The 12,046-nt window shown below is 41.6% G+C and overlaps 1 protein-coding gene across 2 annotated transcripts in view; it reads right to left on the bottom strand.

Moving 5' to 3' along the window:
- Positions 1–12,046, bottom strand: part of CROT (carnitine O-octanoyltransferase) — a 75,507-nt gene that overhangs the window by 33,100 nt on the left and 30,361 nt on the right. For both annotated transcript variants that reach the window (XM_089666255.1, XM_089666256.1), the window contains 4 exons: positions 11,904–12,028; positions 6,758–6,866; positions 5,062–5,155; positions 4,848–4,973 (listed from right to left, as the gene is read on the bottom strand). In XM_089666255.1, coding sequence (XP_089522381.1) covers positions 4,848–4,973; positions 5,062–5,155; positions 6,758–6,866; positions 11,904–12,028 — 454 coding nt within the window. The remainder of the gene's footprint in view (positions 1–4,847; positions 4,974–5,061; positions 5,156–6,757; positions 6,867–11,903; positions 12,029–12,046) is intronic.

Here is a 12,046-nt window from a genome sequence, read left to right as displayed (position 1 = left end):
TGGAGTGACAGCAGGACAGGCAGTAGGGCACTGAGTAGGCCTGCACATTGGTTTGGCTCTCCCCACCTAGCCTGCCACAGTGCTATTTGATGGTGTTGGTCAGGGCTATCTTACAGAAGAGGTGCAGAAATTCAGCCATGCCCCCACCTTCCCCCGGGGGGAGGGGTGTGTGTCTGTGTGTGTGGGGGCTGAGTGCACCGCAGCAGCTGGAAGTGGGAGGGTCCTAAAGGGGCATTAAATACCAGGAGGGTGGTACATACAGAGGGTTCAGGGCAGGGTTCTGGAGGGTGCTAGCTACAGGGTGCAGAGTTCTGGAGGATGCTAGGCATAGGGTGTAGAGTTCAGGAGGGTGCTAGGTACAGGGTGCACAGTTCTGGAGGGTGTCAAGTACAGGTTGCAGAGTTCTGGAGGGTGCAGAATTCTGGAGGATGATAGGTGGAGGGTGCAGGATTATGGGGGGTGATAAGTACAGGTTGCAGAGTTCTGGAGGGTGCAGAATTCTGGAGGATGATAGGTGGAGGGTGCAGGATTATGGGGGGTGATAAGTACAGGTTGCAGAGTTCTGGAGGATGCTAGGTACAGGGTGCAGAGTTCTGAAGGGGGCTAGGTACAGGTTGCAGAGAGAGTTCTGGAGGGTGCTAAGTACAGGTTGCAGTTTTGGGGGGTGCAGAGTTCTCGAGGGTGCAAGGTATAGGTTGCAGAGTTCTTGAGGGTACTAAATACAGAGGTCTGGAGGGTGTAGAGTTCTGGGGGGAGGGGGTTCTAGGTACAGGGTGCAGAGTTATGGAGGGTACTAGGTACAGGGTGAAGAGCTCCATCCCCGAATCCCCATCCTTGACAGTATTGTCTTCCCCCTCCCAGCACAGCCCCCCACCCCCCTTCCTGTACAAATTACACATCAAATGCTTTTAATTCTCCCCTCCCAACACAGACCTGTCATAGGACACATCTAAGGAGCCTACCAAAAGCTTTCCTAGCTCAAGTGTGACAGGCGGCAGGCAGAGGTGAGAGATGCTGTGCATACAGAGAATTGCACCGAAGCAACGCCTGGATGCCCAGCATTAGTTAACCAGCTTCACCCGGGAGGGTTCAGTGCAGTAGCCCGGACAGGAGTGCTGTTACTTCTAAATACAAAGGCCTGGTTCTGTGTTTAGAAGTGACAGTAGTGAGAAAAAAGCACAGGGCCAGCACTGGAGGTGGCAGCTGAGAAGAAGCCCTGGTGTCACCCCTCTGGCAGGCTGCAACCCCCTAGCGATGCCACTGCTGATCCCTCTCCATCACTAGTCACTTGTATTAAAGTCATAGTATAGTCTCAATTTGTGTAGTGGTCTGAGATTATTTAAAACCAGTGGTTTATATCTGCCGTTGTTCATTTTTTTTCTCGTTTACTCATTGGGGGTTGATTGAGCATGTTTAGAGTTGAAAGATATGCTTTCAGGGATAGCTTTCTTCCTGAAATGATGTGTTATTAAGGTGTAGTGTATCGCATGTACTCATAAATATTTCCTTAAGAGACATAATCACTGTGCTATTTGCTGCTTTAAGTGTTTCGTGTTGATGTAATTTTCATTGTCTTATTTAGATTTGTGGATTTGTGTTTCTTTCCATTGTTTTGTATGATGTTAAACTTTAAAAATTACTTAATTAAAAATAAATTATATATATATATATATATATATATATATATATACACATACATATATATATATATATATATATATATATACATATACATATACATACACACACACACACACATATATATATACATACATACACATATACATATATATACATACACATATATATACATACACACACACACATATACATACACACACACACATATACATACACACACACACATATACATACACACACACATATACATACACACATATACATACACACACACACACATATACATACACACACACACACATATACATACACACACACACACATACATACACACACACACACACACACACACACACACACACACACATATACATACACACACATATACATACACACACATATACATACACACACACACACACACACACACACACACACACACATATACATACACACACACACATATACATATACATACACATACACACACATATATATATACATACACATACACACACATATATATATATATATACACACACACACACACACACACACACACACACACACACACATATATATACATACACACACAGTATCTCGCAGAAGTGAGTACACCCCTCACTTTTGTGTAAATATTTTAGAATATCTTTTCATGTGACAACACTGACGGAATTACACTTGCTACAATGTAAACTCTTGGTCATCATGCTGCAGCTCAATTTCAGGGTCTTGGCAATCTTCTTATAGCCTAGGCCAGTGGTCGGCAAGCCGCGGCTGGCGAGCCACATGCGGCTCTTTACAAACTTAAATGCGGCTCTTCTGTGTGCCGGGCGCCCGCTCCCCTCCCTCCTCTCGGGCGGCCGCCCCCCTCCCTCCTCTCGGGCGGCCGCCCCAAAAGTCAGGACTCTGCAGCTGTCAGGATGTAGGCGGGGCAGCCAGGATGTAGGCGGGGCAGCGTGACAAACTCCTCTCCTCTCACAGTCCGCCCTGAAGACCAGAACGGCGCGGGAACACGGCGAGAGGAACGCGCGGAGCAAAGGTAAGTGAATTGACACAATATGGGGGATGAATTACTATATGGGGGATGAATTACTATAGGGGGGATGAATTACTATATGGGGGATGAATTACTATATGGGGGATGAATTACTATAGGGGGGATGAATTACTATAGGGGGGATGAATTACTATAGGGGGGATGAATTACTATATGGGGGATGAATTACTATATGGGGGATGAATTACTATGGGGGATGTATTTTCAGTTTTAAAAATGTGGCTCTCAAAATAATTTCAATCGTGGTTTTGGCGAGATTTGGCTCAGTTGAAAAAAAAGGTTGCCCACCACTGGCCTAGGCCATCTTTATGTAGAGCAACAATTATTTTTTTCAGATCCTCAGAGATTTCTTTGCCATGAGGTGCCATGTTGAACTTCCAGTGACCAGTATTAGAGAGTGAGAGCGATAACACCAAATTTAACACACCTGCTCCCCATTCACACCTGAGACCTTGTAACACTAATGAGTCACATGACACCGGGGAGGGAAAATGGCTAATTGGGCCCAATTTGGACATTGTCACTTAGGGGTGTACTCACTTTCGTTGCCAGCGGTTTAGACATTAATGGCTGTGTGTTGAGTTATTTTGAGAGGACAGCAAATTTACAGTTATACAAGCTGTACACTCACTACGTCACATTGTAGCAAAGTGTAATTTCTTCAGTGTTGTCACATGAGAAGGTATAATATATTTACAAAAATGTGAGGACTCAGTTGTGAGATACCGTATATTGTCCCTTGTGCCTTCTGCTTTGGTTTTAACTAAACTTAGGCTCTAAGACACTGAGCCATTCTTTATACTGTCAGCTGCTTATACAGTATAGGCATACTAGTATTTCAAAACATGTCCTAACAGAAAGTGTTTGTCTAACCCACAAAAATCAATATCATTACAGATGAGATTTTACCAGCAAATTGAAAAGGACAAGAAATAACTAACTGGATGTTTTAGGCAACTCCCCCTTTTTCTTCCCTTCCCTATGCATGGGACTCTGGGGTCTCCCTTCCATTTCACAGCTATTCTCCCAGAGCTATAACTGAATGGGTTTTATGAAAAAAAATATGTCAATGAGTTATAGGATCATAGGGCTGTAACACTTATCTTATCAAAAAATAACAAGAATGCAGGTGTGTACTATATATGAACAAAGTCCATGGGTTATCTTACATGGCATTAATCAACCAATATAGTTTAAATAAGACATTTAAGGTGGGCCTGAACCTAAAAGTGCATATTTGCTGTCTTGTAAAGAACATCTAAAGATGGTAAAGTAGAACTACAGGCAAAACTATTTTTCATTTTGGATAGAGCAAGTGAGGGTTATAATATCTGCCAGATTTTTTTTCTGCCATCTGTGTCCCATTGCGGAGACTTTCCTTCACTTCCTGTTCCATAGGCAAACAGGATGTGAGAAGACATCCCTGTAAATTAAAGGGAATTCCTTGGGGACTCACAGGTCACCAGAAATAGTGTCCCCCAATGGAAGATTTCTCCTCTATTACTTTTCTGGAGACAGCTCAAAATTTGGGATTTTCTTTTATTTTCACTTTCGATGATAATGGTAAACAGGACAACTAACGGGGGCACAGACAGCAATAAAAACTGACAGGTGTTCTAATCCCACTACACTCTAAAACTACAAAAAAAAACATTTGCCTTTAATTATACTTTAATTCTACCTAAACAGTACCCCAAAAATTGTACCTGTTGTCTTCAATTCCTCCTGAAAACTAGCAGTGCATTTTCTGTTTAGGTATCCATGTACCTTTGTGCCTCATAGCTGTATATATTCAGAGTGGGATCATCTAAGATACTGTGCCTCTGACTCATAGTCTCATTAAATCTGGAATGTTTTTTCTGTGCTCTGGCTCCCTGTTCTCCTTGCTGGAGAGGAAGCTGTACCAGAGGACCTGCAGCGCAACAATTTCCACGCTACTACTTAATTTATTCAGTAGATCTGTGTGTCCTCCACCTCTCCTGCTGCTTATTCCACCAGTCGTCAGGGGCAAAAGAGCATAGAACAAGGCAAAATAAGTTAGTAATGGGGAGAAGATCAGCTGGTAGGAGATAGATGAAGCCCACAGAGGCCCTCAGTCGTGAACAGCAGCAGGGTTACAGAAGGTTCCCAAACAATATTTTCTTACCTGGCTGTAATCTTCAGGTGTTCCGTGTGGGCTGTCTTCATCAATAGACACAATGAACAGGCTGCTCTGGATCCGCTCAAGATGAGACAGATTCTTTGGGTCTAGACTAATGAGGTGCTCTCGAGACTAGAAGGAGACCACAGCAATGGAGACATGGTAAAACACCAACACATAGCAAAGAAACTTTTGAGAAATGCATTATATGTTTACCAACCAGAGCCCAGCGGGTCCTCTCCTCTGTGGTCAAAGCGGAAAGCCCAATCCCATCACGTTGACTTTGGCATATGTACTGAACATAACGGAGCTGCCTAAAAAAGGACAACAAACATCTAGGGGGCTTGTTCACAAAATGGAAGAAATTAGAATTTATTTTGTTCATTGCAACCAATTAGTACATATTTAAGCATGTTTCACTGAAACTAAACATACGTGTTATTACTCTGAATATGTAATATTCTATTGCTGTGCATGTCAATTATTAAACTGTAATTCTGCAGCATTGGGAATATGTAGAAAAGTACCAGAATGGAACTCAACACCTATTGACTGTACTTAAGCAGAATTCTCTCTCTAGAATTTTACTATGACTTTAAATTGTGAATTTGTACCAACCTGGCCCAAACAAACTATGTGGGTACTTACACACCGATGTGGCCACTAATTTTTTATCAATGAACAAGGCTTCCTCTGATTGGCAAAGGTGGAGAGGCAGATGGGTGATGTCACAATTTACGTGATCACCAATGTAAACAAGTAAGAGTGAAGAAGGGAAGAAGGAGGATTTATTTAAATCCATTCACTAAATTCTCCTGGCTTGAGCAGAGAAGGCTATGATGATTGCAATTGGATAGGGAGGGGGGTTTCAACAAAAGGGCCAGTCATTGACCACCATTGTTGCACAATTGTTTTGGGAACGGGGGGGGGGGGGGGGGTGGGAAGAGTCAGGGGAATTAAAATGCCAGCGATCATCAATGATGGGGGAGGAGGGTTTTAAAATGTGACTGACCACCACTTTTGTGCTTGATATAAAGTGTTGCTAACCACCAATGACCCCAATGACTGTGAGACTGCTTTGGGGGGGAGGGTGTTAAAATTGCCCCTGACCACCAATAATTGTGGGAATGTTTTGGGGCCATTTAAAGCATTTTAGGTATAACCATGATGTCTACTCAGTGCACACAATGCAATTTCACCATAAAAAAATTCCCACTAGTAGAGGAAGACTTGTACTTTACTTTAGTGCTTAAAAGCTAAGCACCCCTTAATTTATATTGTTTAACCAACTCAGTATGAGCACGCTTCTTCATTTTGAAAACGTTTTATACTAAAAAGTAAGGGAAAGAGTTTTTTTTTAAATTTATATAATAAAAAGTAAAATAAACCACCAGGTTCATTTGGGTCCAGTGTTGCACGATTTAGAAGTTGTCAGTCAAACTATCACAGTACTGAAAAATGGCCTGGATAGGAAGGGTTAATGCTTAATTCCTGTGAAAATATTTAGTTTTCTCTTTCTGGATTGAATGGGGGAAGAAATGGTAATTCTGTCAGGTTTAAATGCTGTCTGTGTCCCTGCTGAGATTTATCCTTGATGCCTTGTGTCACACCATCCAACTTTTGGCCACACAGTGCATATACCCCAACTAAACTGTCCACCAGGCTGCAGTTAGGAATTGGGCAGTGTTGGGAGCATGTCTGGAAAATGCAGGATAAGAATATTTATTTATTTATTACAGGTACTTGTATAGCACCGTCAATTGTTACGCAGCCCTTTTACATACAGTGTATATATATATATATATTGTACATTCACATCACTCCCTAACCCTCAAGGGGTGTACAATCTAAGGTCCCTAACTCACATTCATACATACACATACTAGGGCCAATTTAAACAGGAGCCAATGAATTACCTTAGTATCTCTGGTGGGGAGAGGATTTGGCCATCAATGACAGCTTCGAAGGTGAAAATTCTCCCCCGACACAAGACAATCAGGTGGGTGGGGCAGTTGCCTTCACTTTCTGGAATAAAGCATAAAATTCTCACATTTACATATTTCAGTAATGGAAGGCCCACAGCCTGGTCCATCAAAAAACTAACTTCCCATAGCTCTTGAGGACCTTAAGGTCTTGTTCACATCTACAGCCAGGGAAAAGGTGGGGTGGAAGGGGATGTAAAAATAGGTAGTGGGGCCACGTGTTTATCGTCCCTCAACCACAACAGGGTTGTACCACTTGCTGGGCCTGTGATATTGGCTCCTCAGCCAAAATTCTAACCCACATTCCATTCAGCGGGCAGTACCACCGCGAAACATGACCCAATCGAATGAATGATGCCAAGTTGCACCTGCTCTACAGCTGCAGCGCTGGCTTACGCGGCCAACGCCATTAAAATCTCTAGTGAAACATATTGACGTACTTATAATAAAAAGCTTGGAAAGCAATTGTTTGCCACTCTGCCGCTGACCCGTCCTGTCAGACATCTGCTTCCACCATTTTTTAAATAATTTTATTTTGATGCAAGAATGCAGTTAACAAGAAAAATGGCCACAACATTTGGCCGACAAGACAATGCAGGAAATATACTAAACAGTTTGTTAGTATAGAAATCAACTTGCAATGCTTAGACTAGGGATACAGATTAATAAATGCTTGAATGGATGGTGGTTGGTCTAACAAGTGAAAGAAAGGAGAGAAGGCCTCAGTCATTAGATTAGGAGGTTTCATTTGGTTTGAATGGAAGGCAGAGCATCGGTTGGGGGTCTTTGATTAAGAATCTGAGTTGATACCATTAGGGATATTGAAAATATAGCATTAAAGATTGTTGGGTATCTATGGGAAAAGTTTCAATAAAAGATTTCCAAACGTCAAAAGCATTTTGGGCCTGTAATTCCTTAACCCCTTCACGCCTAAGGGTAAAACAAATCTAAATGCCTAAGCACAGTTTTGCAACGTTGACATGTATTCGTAAAACCGTACATATCATCACAACTACTTTGTACATCCAGGTGAATTATACCGCGTTTTTTCTTCAGGACAAATTGGGCTTTTATTTGGTGGTAAACCGTAATGGATATCTGATTTTTTTTTTTGTTATTATCAAAGGAAAACTAGCCCAAATTAGTAAAAAAATACAAAAATCATTTTTTTAAATTTATTTAGCTGTGTGTTTCTTGTTACTACCATAACCTACCACCAAACAACATGCCAAAATAAATTCTCCAGCTCTTGACGATTGCAGCGATACCACATAGGCGTATGTTATTTGTTGTTTGTACCCGTAGTACAGCCCAAAAACAATAGTGCGCATTTTGTTTTTGCCTTTTTTTGTTACCTAAAACACACTGACAGCAATTTTTTTTTAAATGCTGACCTTTGACCCTGACTTTGACCTGTGACCCTGACCCAAACACTTACCCTGGAACTGAACTAGATCAAACCTTGATCTAGGTAATTTTTCTTTATTTTTTAATATTTCTTTATTTTTATTTTTTTACAAGCATTTTTTTCCCTTTGTGCCAGGAGTTAGAGAGATACAATGTATCTCTCTCCTCCATTCATAGAAAAAAAAAAAAAAAAGGGGGGGGGCCGGGCTGTACAGTGACTGATCACTGTGATAGCCAATCAGAGGCTATCACAGTGATCATGTAACTCGGAATCGGTGACACCGCAGTCCTTATGCTGGGTCGGCATCAAGAGGTTAAAGAGGCCTCACCCAGCCCATGCGAAAAACCTAGGATACAGGTGAAACTCAAAAAATTAGAATATCGTGCAAAAGTTCATTTATTTCAGTAATGCAACTTAAAAGGTGAAACTAATATATGAGATAGACTCATTACATGCAAAGCAAGATAGTTCAAGCCGTGATTTGTCATAATTGTGATGATTATGGCTTACAGCTCATGAAAACCCCAAATCCACAATCTCAGAAAATTAGAATAGTACATGCAATCAATAAAACAAGGATTGTACATAGAACAATATCGCACCTCTGAAAAGTATAAGCATGCATATGTACTCAGTACTTGGTTTGGGCCCCTTTTGCAGCAATTACTGCCTCAATGCGGCGTGGCATGGAAGCTATCAGCCTGTGGCACTCCTGAGGTGTTATGGAAGACCAGGATGCTTCAATAGCAGCCTTCAGCTCTTCTGCATTGTTCGGTCTCATGTCTCATCTTTCTCTTGGCAATGCCCCATAGATTCTCTATGGGGTTCAGATCAGGCAAGTTTGCTGGCCAATAAAGCACAGTAATCCCACGGTCATAAAACCAGGTTTTGGTGCTTTTGGCAGTGTGGGCAGGTGCCATGTCCTGCTGGAAAATGAAGTCAGCATCCCCATAAAGCTCGTCTGCGGAAGGAAGCATGAAGTGCTCCAAAATCTCCTGGTAGACGGCTGCGTTGACCCTGGACTTAATGAAGCACAGTGGACCAACACCAGCAGATGACATGGCTCCCCAAATCAACACAGACTGTGGAAACTTCACACTGGACTTCAAGCATCTTGCAGTGTGTGCCTCTCCATTCTTCCTCCATACTCTGGGTCCTTGGTTTCCAAATGAGATGCAAAAGTTGCTCTCATCAGAAAAGAGGACTTTGGACCACTGAGCAACAGACCAGGTCTGTTTTTCTTTTGCCCAAGTAAGACGCTTCTGACGTCGTTTGTTGTTCAGGAGCGGCTTGACAAGAGGAATACGACATTTGAAGCCCATGTCCAGGATCCGTCTGTGTGTGGTGGCTCTTGATGCACTGACTCCAGCCTCAGTCCACTCCTTGTGAAAGTCCCCAACACTTTTGAATGGCCTTTTCCTGACAGTCCTCTCCAGGCTGCGGTCATCCCTGCTGCTTGTGCACCTTTTTCTTCCACACTTTTCCCTTCCACATAACTTTCTATTAATGTGCTTTGATACAGCACTTTGGGAACATCCAACTTTGTTTGCAATTACCTTTTGAGGCTTTCCCTCCTTATGGAGGGTGTCAATGATGGTTTTCTGCACAACTGTCAGGTCAGCAGTCTTTCCCATGATTGTGATTCCTACTGAACCAGACTGAGAGACCATTTAAAGGCTCGGGAACCCTTTGCAGGTGTTATGGCTTAATTAGCTGATTAGAGTGGGACACTTTGAGCCGAGAATATTGCACCTTTTCACAATATAGTTTCACCTTTTAAGTTGCATTACTGAAATAAATGAACTTTTGCACGATATTCTAATTTTTTGAGATTCACCTGTAGTGTGTCTATAGACAAAGACAGCAGATTTCAGGTAAATCCACTTATGCAGAATGGTTTTCTACAACACAAGGGATAAGGAGAAATTTTTTGCAGCCCCTAGAAAATTTAATACCTGAAATTGGGAAGGTGGGGATTATAATGTCAGAAAATTTACTTTGTATGGTTCTGTCTGAACAGAGCAAGCAGGAGTGAAGGAGAGGAGTCACTGCTCTGACTTATTCAGTTGTTTGTGTCAAATTTCAGCTTGAGCTTCTGAGCTCTATAAATAACTGGCATTTCCCACAAAGCAGATAAGGATGGTCAAAAAAATACATAAAAAGACAAGAAATCTATATGCTGCTTAGAGAAAAGAATATAAAATAAATTAACATGTAGTATTTAAACTGGTTCTAAAGCCTTCTATGCATTAAGGTGAAAAACAGCAATGGGCACGACAGCAGTGGCTCTTGCTGCTGTCTCCCTCCTCCCTGGGCAGATTGATAGCAGTGGAAACCATTGGCTCCCGCTGCTGTCAATCAAGTGCTGTGCTGAGCCAGCAGGGGGCGGGGCTGAGCTGCCCGCTTTGTGTCAATGAACGAAGACCGGGTGGCTTGGGAGCAAGCACGCACAGGTGCCTCCATGGATAGCGGCTTTCTATGGGGGCACCTGCCAAAGAGGAGGAGCTCTTCAGGGAACCCCACAAGAAGAGGATCCGGATTGCACAGAGCAGGTAAGTATACCATATTTGTTATTGTAGTTAAAAAAAAAAAAAAACAACAAAGTTTTAATGTCACTTTAATATTTACCAGTCTAAACACAAAATTAATAAAAATTGTTAGTCCATAGTATCCATAAAGAACATAAGGAGAAAGAAAACATACAGAACCGCTATACCTTGCTTTTAAACAGTAAACGTAAGGTGTACTTAGTAATAGTAAAAGACACTGGGGGTTATTTACTAAATCTGGAGGGTGAAACGTCAGGTGCAACTCTGCATAGGAACCAATCACCCTCCAGGTATTACTGTCAGCGCTTGATTGAATAAGTTGAGGTTAGAAGTTGCACAGTTGAACCAGATTCTGAGTGCACCATTTTATTAAATCTCCCCCATTGTCTTGGAAATTTTATAGATAGGCAACGTCTATCTTAATACTGATCAGACATAAAAAGATACACCCAGGATCTTTCCAAATACCTATTTTGTTTATTCAGCGCATTTGAATTTTCGTTATAACCAGGTTTACATAGGTATCACATCAATACTACAAATGTATTTTTATGGTAAACAAGGGGAGTAGCTGAAGCTGAAGCAGCACATAAGCTGGCTAGTTTCTTATTAGGGTCTTAGGAAGGTGCGCACGTGTTAGTATATTGCCATGGACATTGGCTGCAGTAGACAAATCATACAAAATGAAATAAATGTTTATACAGAATTTAAAATTTCTCTTTTTGATCAACCCTTAGTGTTCCCCACATAGTCCTTTGTGGGTAATCATTCCCTTACTGCATCACATTCGTTTTTATTTCTGTTACATTACCAATACAAGTGATACCATTTTTATTCGCTTCTGTTAACTCATGAGATTTGTATGTCAATTTTAAATTGTCAGTTTATTGTCAACTGTACTTATTCACCCTTAAAAAAACTCAATTGAACATGAAAATTTCCTTCACAACATGTTAAAATCTATTAGATTGTAAGCTCCAAGGAGCAGGGCCCTCCTAACCCTCTTGTATTGAACTGTATTGTTGCTGTATTGTCTCCCGTTATATTGTAAAGTGCTGAGAAAACTGTTGGCGCTATATAAATCCTGTATAATAATAAAAATAATAATAATAATTGTACTTACCAGTCTTAAAGTAATTGACAATTGAGTCTCGGGTGACACCTGGGATCTTACAAGTGTTATAGAGATAATGAAATTGGTGCATATCCAGTGGTCTATTACCAGACTTGTGCACCCCCAACTTCTCTCTGGAAAAGACACAGACC

The sequence above is a fragment of the Staurois parvus genome, unplaced genomic scaffold (genome assembly GCF_062004578.1).
Source record: "Staurois parvus isolate SC_StPar_1 unplaced genomic scaffold, SC_StPar_1.0 ptg000051l, whole genome shotgun sequence".
NCBI classification, from domain to species: Eukaryota; Metazoa; Chordata; class Amphibia; order Anura; family Ranidae; genus Staurois; species Staurois parvus.
Note: the sequence above shows the minus strand (reverse complement) of the source record. Positions and strands in the feature narration are given on the sequence as shown.